The sequence below is a fragment of the Drosophila rhopaloa genome, unplaced genomic scaffold (assembly GCF_018152115.1).
Source record: "Drosophila rhopaloa isolate 14029-0021.01 unplaced genomic scaffold, ASM1815211v1 contig_2, whole genome shotgun sequence".
Taxonomy (NCBI): domain Eukaryota; kingdom Metazoa; phylum Arthropoda; class Insecta; order Diptera; family Drosophilidae; genus Drosophila; species Drosophila rhopaloa.
Genome location: NW_025335083.1, coordinates 20191598 through 20210108, shown reverse-complemented (window position 1 = coordinate 20210108; position 18511 = coordinate 20191598). Strand labels below are relative to the sequence as shown.

The 18511-nt window shown below is 37.0% G+C and overlaps 1 protein-coding gene across 1 annotated transcript in view; it reads left to right on the top strand.

Annotated features, from left to right (window-relative positions):
• LOC108049748 (protein sickie) overlaps window positions 1-18511 on the top strand; it is a 146593-nt gene that overhangs the window by 19450 nt on the left and 108632 nt on the right. The window contains 1 exon segment of the mRNA XM_044459770.1: window positions 13890-14060. Coding sequence (XP_044315705.1) covers window positions 13890-14060 — 171 coding nt within the window.

The window sequence follows — 18511 nt, the reverse complement described above, 5'->3', positions numbered from 1 at the left end:
TAAATGAACTTTAATTGGGTTTCTTCATCAAAATTCTAATTTGCCCCGCCTATTCTTCCGTTTCAGGTAAGCCGATTTTGCGATTTGGTTTGTTCGCTCGATGTTGTCGATGCTAATAAGTTGTAAGTGGATTAGAAACGTATCAAAAAACATTGGACGAATGAAAGCATTAATTATGCAAGAGTTTCTAATCAAATTTTCTGAGTTGTTGTTGTAAAACAAATGTGTCAATTTGTAATTATATTATCTTTTTGGAGAGACGAGAAACATAATTTTATTTGAATAATATCTATTTCTTAAATGTGAAAAGAAAAATTAAGTTTGCAATACTTTTTTGTACCTTATTAATAATAAACTTTTGAATAAATTTTAAAAATTCTGCGGAGTATTTCTTTAATTCAGAATTACATAGGATAAAATAATTATATTTTTAATTGTCAGAGTTTTATACAAGGCATTATTAAATATATTAAAAATTTTTTTCACCAGAAAGTAAGTGCTTAAGTAAATAAATTTAAATATACCTACAAGCCCCTTTTTAATCACAAGTAATGCTTAAAGGCTTTCATATTTCGTTGTGTCGTAGTTAACCTGTGAACTGCAGACCCATTAATAGTCTCGATTTCATCATTGGCATGTGAATATTATTGCGTATGTCCATCGAAATCCCCTTTATGCACCTAGAGACAAGCAGCTTTCATCGCTCTTTGTGCAGTGCGCATTACGGGCTCATTAAGCCTCACCGCCGTCCTCATTAAATTTATACACATTTAATTGACTTTATGACCAGACACGGCCACGGAAGCCAAAGGAAATCGCTTGTCGTAGTGGCGCCTGTCGAGGCCATCGCATCCTAGTTAGCGGATCGTAAAAAACAGACATATTAAAAACACAAAATTATGCATACATACCTACCGTATATGTTATATGCTGCCATGTTGCACATAGTTCACATGCTCACGCATAAAGGCTTAAATAATAAAGCCAGCTGCCTCAGAAGCGTGCTTCATGCTCATAATTATGTGACATCCGACGAGCTGCCGCATGAAAGTTTAAAAATACCGAGAGTAGAGGCGAAAAGACGGAGAAAATTGCACAAAAAATGTACTCTGACATTGTGTCAAAAATACGTCGACTAAAAGTTACCTGATACGGGAAAATTGTTTTTTTTATTACCCATTAGTAAAAGTTTTGAAAAACTAATATTTGCTAATGATACATTGCAAAAAAAAAATGCACATTTTATTATTTTAAATTACAATTAATAGAAGTTAAGATCTTATTTAAGATTCTTTTTGTTTTGATATTTTAAAACAATTATTGATTTACATAATATGTCTACATTTTTAAGTTTATCTGGTATTTTAAATTTTGTGAACAAATTATTATTTTAATGTCAAAATCATGATGTTGTGACTCAGAAATTCTGAACAATTCCTGCCTTTAATATCATAACCGTCTGTTTTTGAATGGAAATATGTTCCCCCTGAGAAGTCCTACTTACTCCACAAAATGTGGTGCAATATATTCATGTATTTGACATGTACTGGGTACCACAAAACCGACCTGAGTGAAAATGGCCAGAAACTGAAACTGTCAACACATTGGTCTGGGCCTTGCAACAATGTTGCGGGGCAACATGCAAATGCCCCATTGGCCGCAAAGTTAAGAGGGAGAAATCGAGAGACGCAGGGCATATACTTGTTCTTGTCCTCCTTCTTTTTGTTTTATTGATGTTCTCGGAATGGTTTAATATGCTGTAATAATGTGTGATTTGTGGTTTATTCGTAATTTACGATGGCGGCCCAAAGGGTGAGTAGTTCTTAAAGAGGTCTTAAGTTGTGTGCCCATAAACTTCTTTCGCAATGGTCCGTATAAAAACGTGACACAATATTTGGAAGTGTTCGTTGTGAAAACTATTTTACGATTAAGTTTAAAGACTTAGTGGGAAAATTAATTATGCCGCGTTGTCACATGCTGAACCCTTTTTCCTTGAAAAATTATGAAATTATAACAACTCCTAATGAGAGACCATAAATTATGTCTCCATGAACTCAGATGGCTGAGAACACTCCTCCGCCTTTCCTTCCGCATGTGATCAGTCAAAAGTTTTTCCAGCTTCGCACATGGGTTTCATTTTCCTTTTTTATTGAAGCTGCCTCTCTAATAACGAAGGAAGTTGCCCTTCGGTCGGTGCAGTGTTGCAATTAATTATGAAGCACGTTGACAGTTTTTTTCTGTTCGGCCCTGCTCACAACTTGTCGCTATTTCATAACTTATTTTTAGCCACGAGTTTCCCTATTTTGACTTCGACATTTGCGTTGAACTTGACGCAATTTATTTTGTCAAAGATGCAGCGCCATCAGACACAGACACGCCTAGTTGAGAGTGTGGCACATGTTTTCCTTGTGTTATTTCTATAAATATACAAATACGCACAGTCAAATGAACTGGCACCTTAGCTGCCACTGGGGAATACCCAGTCATTGACTCACAGCTCTGATTCTACTGGAAAAAATAGTTGATTACTCGAATTATATGCAAACACTGATTAAAAGCATTCAACTTCCAGCCAGCTAGAAAAATATAGTTTTTTGTCCCAAAAACATAATTTAATATACAAATTTTTAGCCAATCTAAAGTTACTTGGAAACCAATAATCTAAATACAGTTTCGTGTAGCCAGATTTCTACCCATTAAAAATAAATAATAATAGAATAGAATAGAAAATTGGGTAAATCTAAAACAGACAGTTTTCAAGATAGTTATTTATTATAAACATGATTTGATTCGCTTAAAAATATGACCAAAAATAGTTTCAATTCGTTATTATTTGGTTCTTGAAAATCTGAAACAATTTCGAAATAGTTTTGTATTATTAAGTGTTTCTATATATATACAAGAAAATATATTTTTCAAACTTAATTGGTTAGGCTACCCAAATTCCTTATAGTTTCTCATTAGCTATTCGGACCTTGAACTTTATATGAGCAAAGTAATTTGTTTTCGAAACGATTTGCCCACTCTCAAGTTTGTTGACTTTCCCCTTTGATTCCCGCTGCCTGTTTGCTTATTGGAAGAATTTTGGTTTTGAAGTGCCCCTTGTCAGCGTCCTATAAATAGCTCCAAATTCATGTGCCCCGAAATGCGCTTTGCCGCGCCTTTTGTTTGTCTTTTGTGTTAATTAACATGAGTAGTTTACTTAATTAGGCGTAAACTCTTCGCGTTTTCCCTTTGTTTATGTCTGCAGTGGAATGGTGGTGGTGGTGGTGGTTTTTCACATATAGTGGATTCATAACTTGCAACACTTTAAGACCCGATAGATGACGCCGTTTTCACGCCACATTAACTGCAATTAGTCTTCATCAGTGCCAACGTCAGCAGTCAGCAAAAATTTGCTGTATTGCTGTATTGACTTTGGCCAAGCCAGAGGGAAATTTGCAAAACAACTAACTAGGTGGAGGGCCACTTAGTTGCCATGTTGTTCTGAGGACTTCTTTCCCCCAGATGCCCCCCAATCCCCAATCCCCAATCCGCATTGCCTGTTCCGTGTTGTGGTTCAATGTCGTGTGCTCCATCCTAGACGTCTCGTTGTTCTGCTCCCCAATCCTTGTCAACTGGCAAAATTGTTTGTAAAAATAGCGTGTGGCAGTGGCATAAAGTTGGTGGGGCACTCTTTTCATTGGGTATGCTGGCTAAAAGAGTGGACAAACTGCATATATTTAGATATTGTTGATGCATTGTCTGGGTTCAGTGGCGTCGAATGGAGGGGGTCTCCGTTTAACAATTGCTTTTGATGTAGACGAAGTGCTGCCAAGGTGGCATGAATTGTGTGGATGGTTTGGTTGGTATGGTTGGTATGGTTGGTATGGTTGGTATGGTTGGGACTCAACGGGGTCTCACGAGTGGCTTCCTATTAAATCGGTTGCATCGATAAACTTCAGCCTGGGTTAATCAGAAGTGGTCTGCGGCTGGTTGTCAAGTGTGGGTTTTAGAAAAAATAAAAATAAACTAGGGACAAATTGGCAAAATGCTAATATTGTCGTGCTTCATGTTTAATAAGGAAGTTTGTCGTGGAAAAAATGGTAAAGCTTGCGTGGAAAACATTTTATAAAGTCCTTTGTATTGGTTTGTTTTTTCCTAAATTGATATGCATACATTTTTAAAATTAAATAATTTTGCATGATGTATATATCGAAAATTAAAATTTATAAGAAAATTTACGTACTATATAAACAAATTGTATTAAAATCTATTTCTATAATGTAGTTTACCATAGTTGATTTAAATCAATGGAAAGTCGGATACTCTTAAGTCTAACTATTTTCGTAAAGATATTAAGATTAAGTTGAGATTAATTATGGTCAAGTCACTTTAAAAAATAACAAAAATAAGCTTTAGCATAGAAATACCTACAAATCTTTAATTTATGTGTTTGCAAGCAGCAGTCATATCAAAATCCTTTTCAACTCCCTTACCAAACCCAAGATTTCGAATATGCTTGTTCGCCTCTCTTGTGACTTTGCATGTTTTGTGGCTGGATAAGGAAAAACTGTTGCATGACTGGCACACAACTTGTAGTTTTTCATTGTAGGGGCTGCAGTGCTAATTTTACACTGCTTTGACAGTTGACTTAACAGAAAATTAAATACGAGCGTTTGGGATGGAGAACTTTTAAAGTGCTTCGGTGTGAGCATAGAAAAAGGAGATGGCTTTCCTTCGCTGACTTTCCATCTTGACTTTCACGTCCTGCCTTTTGTCCATCCTATCAATTTGCTGTTCGGAACATCCCCAGAAAGTATGCAAGGGATTCTTTTCTTATTTTTTGTTTAACCATTTGCCTTGAGTCAACATGTTGTTGTTGTTGCTGCTGCCATTGTAAAATGTAAATTAATTTTAACTTGACTTATTTGCATTGGCCACCATCTTCTCCACACCGGAGTTTCACCACTGAAACTGAAAACTTTTCTTCTTGAGTGATATTGTATTACAGGAACTCACTAGCAGCAACCCCGGTTGCACCCCGGTTTTCCCTGTTTTCCCTGACTCATGAATATTTTCATTTTATTGTTTTTCATGGCACTGCATTTGGCATGTTGGCATTGCCATTGCTGCTTTGCCATCGCTCACTTTTGCCCAAATCTAATTGTTTATTTTGTAATTTAAATTTGAGATTTTTTCCGAAATGGGTTGAGTAATTGAATTTTCGGTGAGTGTGCACAGATTTTCCATCTGACGATCGCATAATCCGGCAGGCAGTAACATTTCCGCTTAACATGCATTTATTTTCGTATGTTTCGTCGAAATGTTGCCGGCCAGCTCGGAAATGTTGCTGGCATTCTACCAAAAATAGATTCCCCAACTGGAAGAGGGGCAAGATGCTCCCATTTCTCTCGGATTCTCAGTTCGTTGTTGATCGTGCCGCGTATCGGTTGGAAAAAAGTTCTGTTCGGTTGAAAATAGAATTGAAAAGCGTGCCTAGAGTTTTCCCCCGCCTTGGCTTCTTTTTAATGAATTAATTGCCCCTTCGTTCGTTTTTTGTTTAAAACGCATTCTGAGAAAATAGTGCACCAAATGGTTTAATCAAGTGAAATTTATGTGCTCCGGAAAATGCAGTTAATTAAGTGTAAATAAAAAAGTTCGCTCTGCGATTGATGGGGGCGGAAAATGCCTCCTTTTTTTCTCAGGAAAGAGAAATTATTGAATAATGTACATGTTCGATTAAATGATAGTGCGACCAACAATAAATCAATTCTCGGAGTGCTGAGGGCTTATTGTTTATCAAACAATATAATTGAATTCACATTATAATGACCAAAATGCGTGGTAATTGATGTGGTTAATAAATTTCAAATTAAATAGTTTTCAACTACTACTTATGACAGTTAATGAAAAAGGTTGTGGTGAATGTTAAAACATAAATTTTCCTAAAGTAAAATAAGACAATAAAACTGTGCGTCGTAGACTTTATAAAATTAACTTAATTTGAATAATGATTAAAAGTTAAATTGAATTAAACACCATTTTAATAGCTATTAATAGAGAAATAAATTTAAAGATGTCAGTTGAATTTTTAATCATGTATAAATAAATATAACCAGTGAAAATAATTTATATACTTCTTTCAATCAAATTACTGAACTTTAAATGCAATATTTAAATCAATTGATAAATACAACAGGCCAGCTTTTATAGTAATGAAACTCCAGACTAAAAAATGTAGAATCTGAATCTTTCTTGGAAAAATCTTCACTTCATTAATGAACAACAAATCATTTTCCAGGGTGAAAACCTAATTATATTATATTCTAATAATCCCCTAGGCATCTGGAAAAACGGCGCATTACGAGCTCCATCGGGTTCGTCGTTGAAACCCAAACCCATTTAACCCATCACCAATGAAGCCATTAGGCAACAATTTCTTTTTAGCCCCACTTATTTTCCCCTTTCCACTTTGCTTTCACAAAACCCCAACCCTTTATCACGCTGTGTACTTTGATTTTCCCCCTTTCTGCAAGCTGTTTTAAATTCGAACGTAGAAACAAGCTGTTAAAAGGAGGCACCCTTTTCGAAACATTTTTTCTTTTGCCTGTGGCAAACTTTGATTGTTTGCCACCCCGGGCAACTTTTCACCTTGTTGGTGGGACCTTCATTTGCCAACGATTTTTCGGTTGGCTCGTTGCTCGTTGCGTATGCGTAATATAAGCCTTAAGCTTCTCGAGGGGGTCTTGATTTTCCCCATTCCACTGACGTCAATTGCAGGTGACTCATGGCTGTTAAGTTGGCCCAAACACGCCATGGCCTTAACAGCTGTTAACACGGCCCTGCCATTCGTGTGGCATAATAATAAGCAGTTAAGCCCATTCCTGTCCCTCATTCCGCATTTTAGAGGTAATTAAATTAACGCCAAAAAGTTTTTCTTTGCGTTTTCTTACATTTTTTAAGGGTGCCACAATGTGCTGGCGCATAATTAATTGAAAACATAATTAAAAATGTTTTCTTCTTTGGCTGCAAGTTTTTGGGTCAGCCATTCCCGCTCATTATGAAATTGGGTTTTCTTTTCCTGTGCTATTTTTAGATGCCCACATATCGATTTCCATTGTTCCATTACGCTTTTTGAAGGACGAGGATGCTGGGGGTTTGACAACCCAACCCACGTGTCACTCACACTCGGATTCGAGCAATCCGAATCGCATCTGTGCCCAATTGCCCGAATGGCCATTGACTTTGCCGCAGTTGCCTGTTTTTAGTCCTTTCGTGTGTATCCTGCGGTCCAATATGCGGTCATTCCGGCTTTCTCTTCCTGCCTGTGGCGGTCAACCATTGATGTTTTTTCTTCACTATGTGCAAATTTTATGCAAAATTAGGCAAGCAGCTGATGCATCAGGCAATTAGTTTAATGTCTGTATAAAGCCGCTTTCATTGGATTCCCAGCAGAAGAGGCAGGTCAAGCCGGTTAATGGTCGGGAAAACTACCAGGAAAATGTTCGGTTTATTCAAGTGCTGTCGATGTGTGAATCACGATAATTGCCTCAATAATGCACATTGATTTTAAGAGATACCAGTAATTGAAAGGCTGGATAAATTGTCATTACCGGACTCAAATGAATTGCCAAATTTTAAAAGGCTTACATTATTTTAATGGGTTTGTTTGTGAATATACATAAAATTAAAGGACAATATGTATTGTCTAATATTTTAAGTGTAATACAAATTAATAAATTAGTTAGTTGAGCATTTTGTTTAAAGACTTTTCTTAAATAAAGTTCTCATGGAAATAAAATTGGTTGTTATTTACTTTTGCTGCTTCTAATAACTGTGAGCACTTTTTAAGTCTTTTTGACTCCGCTTATTGAGAGATATAAAATTCATAAAACACTTATTAATAATCAATACATCTTTCGATGCCCCATGTTTGGTGCCCCAGCATGTTATTTTTGCCCTCATCTGACCCGTAAATACTCCCCCGATGAGACTTTTTAGGCCACCGCCCCCCGTGCATCGCTAATTCGGGCACTTAGCCCCAGCTGGGATCTCCCCACCAAGGACCTTATCCAATTGCCATAAAAGAGCCGGCGGCACTTTAGCAAAACAGTGAGGCAAAAGTTTGGCCAACTTGTCGGATGATATATATATATATATATTTTTGTTTTTTTTTCGGTTTCGGTTTCGTGTTTGTTTTATTTGTAAAAGTTGTTCCTTTATTTTTGGCATCTTTTAGTTTGTTGATTTGTTTCGGGGTGAGTGAAATTCAGGCAACTGGGTCATATACATTTTTGATGAGTTGTCATTATTAAATGCGACAAGCCATCCCTCACCTCTCCTTTTTTTCCTGACATCACTAAACGAAGGGGAGGGAATTTCCGCTTGCCTTTGCCTAAAAATATATTTATATATTTTATTTATGTGACAGTTGACAAGCGTTTCTGTCTCAACTTTTATATTTTCCTTTTTCATTTTGCTGATTTCACTTCTGCTCCACCTGACAATTTTTTGCAACTTTTGTTTTTCTTTATTTGTTTTGCCTTGAATTTTGCCTAGTTGTTATGGGTAATAAAAGAATTGAGGCAAAGCTTTCCATTAATTGTGTCACGAATTGTTATCAATTAATGAATGGGACGCCAATAGAGAAAAACAAATAGCAATAGTCTGTTCGTTGGGAGCTTCTTTTCGATCTTCTTTCACGAGTTTTTCTGCGTGGGCATTGGAAATTGCCCATAATCATTTTGGGTTCTTTTTTATTCACTTGACACACCTACACAAATGGTTGAATGGCCAGGGAGGGGTTTATATGGCGAAGACAAGGGCTTAGTTTATTGGCCTTTGTCGGCGATAAAGTGTGGTGGGAAATGTGTCTGTGAAAATGAACGAAGGGCATTTGTTGGAAATTTTGCCGGCCATTTGAGTGTCATAAAACATTTGAATTGCCTTTTTATTTTAAATTGTAAATTCGAAATTGAAAAAACACCCTGCGAAAAGTAATTGGCACTAGAGTAGAATTTATTGCATTATTTAAAACAACTGTAACTCTTTTCTGCAGATGTTGTAGGTACGTCTGCTATTTATGTTCACTGCTGTAAATTATTTTCGAATGAAAACAGTTTTGTCAATTTAATAGATTAAAAACTAAATTTTATGTTTGTTTTTATGTATCTGTAGAATATTTCAAGTAGGTATGTATATAAAACAGACTATCACTTAATAAATACTTTATAGTTCATAAAAAATAAGCCCCCGTTTTATAGTTTTTATATGTTGCACTCTGTAAACTCACTTTAAAGCATTTGAAATGTATTTATCGTTTAAAGGCCGTTTTATGGCCCTTTCATGCGATTGACCCATCTAAAGTGATGTCATATTTTGTGCTCCCATTCCGCCCCCAAGTCTTGGCAATGTCAACGTACTTGCCTTTGATATGAAACTCAGTTGATTGGGCACATCAACACATTTGCCCAATCAGTCCACTCGCCTTGCCTTACATTTCAGCCAGATCCCCTTCCTTTTTGGCCAAATCAAAGTTGCCGGGCAAAAGGTGTCCAAGATTGTTTTGACATTACTTTCAAATGTCAATCGCCTGTGATTTGATTTCTTCTTCCGAGGCTTTCATTGAGTTTGGGCAAATTGAGTTTCAGGTGGAAGTGGAGATGCCTGAAACTGTTGGGGTCAAATGCGATAAAAGCCGATAATACAATCGAATTTAATGAGGTTAGAGGGGGATGGTGACTACAAAGCCATATATTGGGGTGAGTTTTCCTCATATTGCGAAGGGGAGATTCGGGAGCTCCATTATCAAAGGGCCTCTCTGACAACAGGTTGTCATTGGATGCCATTGAGCCTATTCGATTTTCCAGGGACAACGAATTTGAGATGCTTAATATTGAAAGCCCATTTACAATGCGTTTCATACATTTAAGGCAACAAAACAGAAATGGCTTGTACTTTAATATTTTTTTCTGAATTTATTGGCACTTTAATTCTGTTTATTGAAAATATGATGAATAGTGTGTAACGAATATTTGAACATTTTATTGAATTAAATGATAATTGCATTTAAATAACCTTTTTTTAAATGATTGGAGTAAGGTATGGTTACTGTTAAACATTTTTAAAATCTGTGGCCTTTAAGCTACCTTTTTACTAGTAAAAAAGAAGTGCCATATCGTTTCTGAAACGCACTGTAATACAATGAACTCTTCAATCTGAAATGTGTTTAAATTGTGCCGAGTGCTAGGAGCTTACACACCTGAGTTCACATTCGGAGGCTTTTCGGCCCAATCCTTAAAGCGGCTTAAAGCGACTGTTAACTGCGAGATAACCGAAACCCACTGGGGCCCAGTCCACACACATCAATGGAGTTATTTAACAGCCGGCAGACAACATTTACGGGCGTTCGATTTAACATAAATTTGAAGTGAAATTCCCACCACGCAACGCCAATCACCTGTCGCTTTCGCTACTGTACTGCCATGCAAATTCCAATAAACTAAAGTACCAAAGTCGCGACATTTTTTGATAAAGAACAGAAGCAGCAGGGAAAGCGACAGCAACCCCTCGGGGGCGGTTACATTCTTTTTTTTTTTTGTTTTTTGCACATTTCTGACAAGCTATAAAATTTTTATCAGCATTACTTTTATTCTGACATTTCACTGACATTTCACAGAAAGTAAAGTAAAGTACTCGAGGCCAAAGTTCAAGCCAACCCACCACTCAACCCTCGGAAAATGTTCACACACTAGATAAGAGAGCTCCAGAAGGTGGGCGTGGCTGGTTTTTCATTTCCTAAATGGCTGTTTGACCTTTTTCATACCCCAACGAAATTGATTTCCTGGGCGATTTGTCAACCCCTTTTCAGGGGCAAACTAAAATTTATCAGGCTAACAAAATTGCTTGGCCTACACAAATCTGAATTGTCGCTGACAAGGGTGTCAGCCCCAATTATGCATAAGCCTTACCTCCACCAAAAAAGCGGAAAAGTTGGGGGAGTGGACCCAAAAACCCATTTCCGGGAACGCGGGTTCAACAGCAACCAACCTGTTGGCAAAATGATTACGGTGGTGTTGCTGCTACTGTCAGTTTTTGGGTGCCACTTTCATTTTCAATTAGTTTGTCCAAGTGGGCGTGTGATTTTCAACACGGAACTTAAAAAAAAATACAATAAGTGAAAACGATTTTACAAATTAATCGAATTGAAAGTACCCATTAAATTGGGGAGTTTGTGTGACATGTACTAGTTAGTTAATTTAAATATCCTGCGTTACCAATTTTTAAGCAAATTAACTTCGACATAGTACAAGACTGTAAGAAAATTTGCTTAAAATTCATTGCAAAATAAATTTAAAATTTATAACCCCTTCTAAATGCAAGTAACATCTTTCTCAAGAAAGCAATACACCCCGAAAATTACCAGTAATATTCAAAAGACGGGAAATGTGTTTGAAAAGGGTGAAAGGGAAAACCTTGCCTAATGTTTTTTATTATTATTATTACCGGAGCTGGTTCCTTTCTGGCCCCGCTGATAAGGCTTAATGTGTTCGGGGCTCGGTGTTTCAATAAAACTTTATCATAATTGACATTTTAATGGGGATGGCAAAAAAATAATCATACATTTTACAGCAAAGAACACACAGTGCTTAGAGCATACTTACTTGCGGGCAACCGTTGGAAGTAATTTAATATTTATGAAACGGTCTAGAGAAAATAAAGAGTGTTGAGAGGGCTTACCCATAAACATGGCTGCGGTTGAAAGGTGCATAATGCGTGATAAGTACGCGGGTGTAACAAATGGGTTTGGTTAGATGCGGGTATTGTTCTTTCATCAGATTTTAGGTTACTATTATAAAGAATTATTCTAAAATTTTTAAGGCGCCACCAAAAATAATGGTTTTTGTGACTATTGAGACAATTGTTCCCCAATTTGACTGATTGTTATAGACTTTATGGACAAAACCGAATTGAGTTTTATCCGTTTTACATTTTGTTTGATTTGTATACAATTTCTGAACAAGAGTTTTTTTTGTGACGTTAATAAATGAAAATCCATGTAGTCCGTTAAAAATAAAAGTCACAAATAGGGATTATTTTGGGTCCCAGCTTTTTAAATTCGTATAAATAAGGTATAGGTTTTAAAAAAGTTTATTATTATTTTCACTGCCATACATTTTATTATTAAATCAATTCTTAAAGCCATTTCCCATTCCGATTGATAAATGACTCTCTGTAAATGCAAATAAAATGTGTAAAAAAGTGTAAATAAAAAAAGTAATCAACTCCATCAATCAGCGAACCTTTTAGCAGAGAAAAAATGTTGGCTCGTTGTGTGAGCTATCAAGGATCCTGTGATAATATCAACGGCATCCTGACGCGTGACTATGCAGAGGTTTGTATAAGGGACAAAGAAAACTAACTAATGGAACTAAATTAATTAGTGAAAGAGTAGCTTTTTGTGCTCAGCAAAGCTAACTAAATTTAAGTAACAATGCGAGTGTGGAAAAGGGAAAAATGTCGCTTCATAAACAAAAGTATCTCTTATATGCAGTCACAGAGGGGTGTCCTTCCAGTATATGTGCTATAAGCCAGTGGCAATGACATTCGCCAGCTATTTTCCACTAACAAGTTTTCAGTTTATTGTTCAAAAAGCCAATGCCAAAGCCAAATCCCAAGCCTAAAGAAAACACCAGAACGTACTAAAAAATGTGGAAAAGTTGCATAGGCAAGCTCAAAGTCCTGGCCCAAGTCCATTGTTGTGTGTCTGGCCCTTTGAGATGTAAAGCCCGCTCGTAACTTGGTCGGAAATGGAATATGGCTAAACAGTAGAGGGCCAGAACCGAGGGACAATAACAGAATGGCAGCTAGACAAACAGAAGGCTTTCAAAAGATAGCAAAAGTACAATGCAAGATATTTTTATTGCCAAGCAAGGCGAACATAAAATGTGTCGCATGCATATGCAGAGGAGTTGGGAGATGAGGGCCACATTAGGATTACCACTGACAACTAGGGGGGAGGGGGGAGATCCACAATAAAAACTATGTAAGGATGTGGCTAACGACGTGAGGGCAGCCAATGTCTGGAAAGCTAATAATGCCCTTGCGATGAACAAAAAGGAAAGTTCAAATACCCTGAAGATCAGAAGTTAGGCAATAGAAAGTGTATAAAAGTTGCTTCTGTTTGAATTAGAAAATCCCCAAAGAGTGTTTTGCATTTTCAACATTTGTAATATTGATAATAAATACTTTACTTATTAATAATATCATTTAAAAAGCTATATAAATGTATTTGAGTGTGCACATTTTTAAACAATTTTTCTATAAATATTTCTTACTTTCCTCAATAATGCCTAATCATTTATATTACCAAGCCTAACTTACATAAGGCATCACAAATTCCCAAATACCCTATAAAAACCTAATCCCATTTGCCATTATATCACCAAACTTGTAGTCTTAGCAGTCCAATTTATATAACCAAATCTGGAAAGACAGACAGATGAGGGATAGACCAGGCCAAGGACGTCGGAAGACAACAAATGAAACTTTGCAGGACATTGCGAGGCAAAGAGGATATAAATAGGATAAGGATAGGGCCACTAGGACTGCCAAAGAAATAAAAAGGATTTTTCGTTTAGCCAAAATTGTTGCACAGATTTTCTTAACGACTTCGAAGGGCTCTTTTGGGCGGAAATGTCTTCAATTTTAATTTGTTTGCTCAACTCCTTGTGCATATGTTGTTTTCGGCAGAGAGGCAGGATGGCTAATGATTTCCTGATAACCAAATTGCGTAAAGGACTGCAGTTTGTGCAGCTCCAAGGGACAGCTCTTAATTACAACTTGAATGGACCATTAGGCCGTCGCTTCGTAAACATTTAAATTCATATATTTTAATCTCTTTTCAGATATACACAGACTGGGCAAACTATTACTTGGAACGTGCCAAATCGAAAAGAAAAGTCACAGATCTTTCGGCCGATTGTCGGGATGGCCTTTTACTGGCCGAGGTCATCGAGGCGGTCACCAGCTTCAAGGTGCCCGATTTGGTCAAGAAGCCAAAAAATCAACAACAAATGGTAAGTTTATAGCACTAAATTATTCCTTAAGATATGCAAAAAACCACTCTAGAAAAAGATAATTGGGATAAATATTTTTCTTTTAATAATAAAGTCAACGTAGTTATTCTGGATTACTTCTTATCCAATCGATTTCCTATGACCTCTCGCTTAAAGAAAAACCCTTTCCAATTGAACTTGATTAATTTGATTTAAAGGCCAACAGTCCAATGCAGAAAAAACTTTCATTAGACGATGACTAGCTGAACTCCTTTGGCATTTGCTCATTTTCCGCATCAATGAAATACCCTTGAAAACGTGAAAAAATCTAAGCGTTTATTATTTCATCCAAAAGCTCCATGAGTCACTCCCTTTTTTCGCGTTAATTGTTTTTTACATGACAAAAAAAAGGGCAGTGGAAATGGAAAAACAGAGGGAAAGCGGCCAAAGCCAGACCATTATCCGGCATATGCAAATGCCGGCTCAACGTGAAAATATTCCAAACACACACACTCACACACACGCGACAGTTCGAGTGTGGCGTGCATTTGAAAGGTAGATCCGTCATCTGCCGTGTTGGCCGTACCACGGGGCGTATGACAAACTTTTTTATCCGTGTTGCGGCGGCAGCTCCGCAATTCAGTTACGAGTTGGAAAATGATGATTTCCGCCGCACTAAGCAATTTGGCGCCAGGTGGCATTTGCTCCTCCGGTTCCTCTGATTGAATTGGGATGATGACAGCGATTTCGAAACTGCAGCAGCGATGCCCGCACTGCACTTCACTGCATTTATGAAATTAAAATTAAAATTAAAAAGTTTGGCTTTTCGGATGCCGCAAGGATTCTTCACAGCGGTGAATTTGTCGGTGTTTTTTATTTTTATTTTCATTTTCTTTTACTTTTCCGTCTGCTACGTGAGAAGATTGCCAAAAAAAAATGCTTTCGCTAGGCTCTCTCAGCTTAGAACGCCAAAAAAGGCTCCCCAAGGTTCTGCGCTGAATCTGCGGCAAGTTCATTGCCGATATATAAACAGAGACTGAAAGCGGGTCCATGAAATAAAAATTTATTTCAACTTTGTCAGTTTTTGGTTAGTTGACGTTTTGCATATTAAATAGTGAGCAGGGACTGCGCGATAGAGATGGCACGAGACACAAAGACTTTGAGAAAATGATAAGCTCAGCTAAACGTGCGCCGTTGTGGCACGTGATGCAGCAAAGGAAAATATAAGAATCGGGAAAACAAAAACCAAAAAACGGGGAAAAAATAGCTGACAAATTGCCAGCGAAACTTGCCCCAAAATGGGCGTGGCCCAGTCGCGATGACGTATGTGACATGGGCGCCAAATTGGGTTTATTTGAGATGAAGGAGCTCGGAGCCATGCAATGCATTGCACATTTCTCTATATATCTATATATATATATATATAGTTGACGAGCAGGAGCTTGGACTAACAAACTCAATTTGCCAATTTGCCGCTCAAATATAGACGAATAAAAGAATGGTAAAAAAATATAACCGAAATTAGTAGGTAGCATGCGAAAATTGTGTGTTTTCTATGTGGAAGGGGAAGGCTAACACGTTTAGGTGCAGGTTTATGATTATATGGCGAGCGAATGCTTTCCGCTCCGAATGGAAATGCAAATAACTGCGGGCGGAACAGGAAAACATGAAAATATATTTGCATGCTAAAATGAAATTCACAAATTTAATGCACCTATATTTAAATGTAGCCACATTTATTCGACGATTGAACCAGGTGCAACTTTCTAAAGAGTCTATTTGCTAATAAAGTTCCTTGTTTTGATAACTGGTTCAATTAAATTTATAATTTTATATATATCTATACCTGCTATTACCAATATTATATAATTTTCTATAACATTCTACATTTAGTTTTAGTGGCTCTGAGGAATTAATGAACTACTGAAAATTGGAACAGGTTGTAACATATAAAAATATTTTATTGAATGGTAGAAAATTAGTTAAAACATTTGAAAACTGAATTTAAAGATTCCAAGTTAAGTAATTTTGTATTCTTTATTAAACATACATAGTACAAAGGACTCTAATATTAAATCAATTCAAATGTTATTTTTATGTAACCCCTGTTGCTGGTAAAATTGCAATAGAATTCAATTGTTATTCCCTGTTCAATCATTTTGCGTCGTGTGCCATTTAAATTTCTGTTTGTTGTGGCCCCATACTCCCCGCAGATTGTACCTTTACAACTTTATCTATTACCCAAAACAGAGTGCCCCCGTGGCTTTATACCTGTTTAGCAACCCCCCAGTGACCCCCGCCACTGCATTCATATCCTGGCTCATAACAATGCCCATGCTCTGTCCCTTTTTATCGCACTATTCGTGTTTTCCATTTCAAAGCCAGCAAACAATGCATTTGAAAATTTTCCCATTTTCAGGGCAGTGCTTTTTGTTGCAAAACCGGCGACTTCTCTTCACTGCACTCCTCTTTCATTTCCCCCATTTGTTTTTCATATTTGCATGGCGAAATGAGAAATCCACGTGGTAGCCAGGACGCAAACCAAGTGCAGCTCGGCCAAAAAATGAAAGCCTGTGGGAAAGGACGAAAAAAAGGACGACGAACAAGGGAATCTGGCCAAGACACATTTGAACAAATTCAATAAAAACAAATAACACCGTGCTGAGTGCATTGAGTGCAGACTAAAGTAAATTTTATCAACTTTTAAATCAAATATTAAACTTTAGTTTTTCGCTCTCCTTTCTTTGGCGCGTGTTTCAGTCCAAACTTTGTAATAAACTTTTCTTGGTCTTTTCTCCACCATCTTTACCTTTTCTTTTTTTTTTTTTGCTGCCAGCTACTTTTTGCCAGTGCAAACTTTACATGAGGGTTTTCATTGCCGTTTTTTCTCCCCTGCAACACGTAGTGCACATTTTTTTCGACTTTGCAACGTTTTTCTAATGAGTGACGACGAAGCAGGCAGCGGCAGCAGCTGAAACGGCCAAAGGATCCGGACCAAAGTCAAATGTGGCTGGAACCACAGGCGAAAACAAAAAATGGGAAAACGAAACTCTTGAAAAATCAGCGAAACGTAAAAGTGTTCAAAGTCAACTTTAGCGACGGCACTTGCCAACGCGTAGGAGAAAACCCGAACACCAAAGTTCTCAGGCATCCAAATTAAAGACCGCAGAAATTGAGTTTAAGCAGAAACGGGTTGAAAAGGTGGCTTAAAGTTTGCCAACATCGGAATGCAGTTTGAACTGCACTCTTGTTAATATGGAAGAGTTAACAGAGTCGTTAAAATAGTTTTCGCCATTGAAAAAGTGCCTTTTTTATTAAACATTCTCCTTGGGAATTTTTTGTCGTTGAGAGTAAAGATATATTAAAGCTTTTCTTGTACTTAGTCTAATATTTAATTGTTCCTGCCTCAGGCTAATGTCCATGGTGTAATTACCATAAACCAAGCTTAATTTTTAATTACTTTAGGCAAACGATTTAAAGTAAACCAAATAATTATATTTGCCAGGATCCACTTTGTGAAAATTTTCCAATGGAACATGTCTGTGAATCTTAAAGAATCCTTTCAACTGGACTCCCTTCACTTTGTTCTTAAGGTCCTGCCTTCAGCTGAGTCATTGCCGTAACAAAGAGCAATTTGTGCAAATTTACTCAAATGAATTTTACTACGCTACTAATTTGATTTCCACTCTCAAACTAAACAAAGGGAGCATGTGGAAGCTGCAAGTCAAAAAGGTAAAATGGTAAACGCTCCCACTTTCTGCCTTACATGAAGATTTTCCCAATCAAGTATGTAAATAACGTGCAGGCAAAGTCTTAAATGGGAAATTAAATCAAAATAAGCACATGCTGTGTCTTATATAATTGCCCGTCTTGCTTCTTTGTCCTTTGTCCTTTTGGTCCTGTCTTTTACAGGCCAAGAAACGCCTGTTGTTGCCAATTTCCATGGCCATTCTTCCTGCATTGATTACGCTTTGCTGGAGTTGTTGTGGCTTTTTCCATAAGCTGCTTGCAGTTATTAGCACAGGGTAAACATGAATAACAACCTACAAGCCAATTATTATGTAATTAAACTAAAACAATAGCACAATTTAATGCGCTTGACTGATTTGCCTTTCGAAGGAAGTAATCCTTGCCATTGTTGTTATGATAAACGCCCTGATTGAAGTGCAATAAGGGAGTTTGAGGTTTTCTTTTCAGGCTTAAATGGATTTAAGTGCTTAAAAAGTTGAGTAAATATTATGCAAATACGCAAGGAAAGACCATGCAAAAATAATTGTTCATATGACTTAAAGACTTATTGTGATTTTAGAGAGAACATTTAAACAGCTTAAGAACTTTGCAGCAAACAATTGATTTATTAGAAAAATATGAAAATTGCAAACAGATTTGCCTTTATGGATCAATAAAATTCCTTTTAAATTATAATGCGACTCCGGACAAAATGTAAGCAAGGATCGAAAGCACCCAGCCAA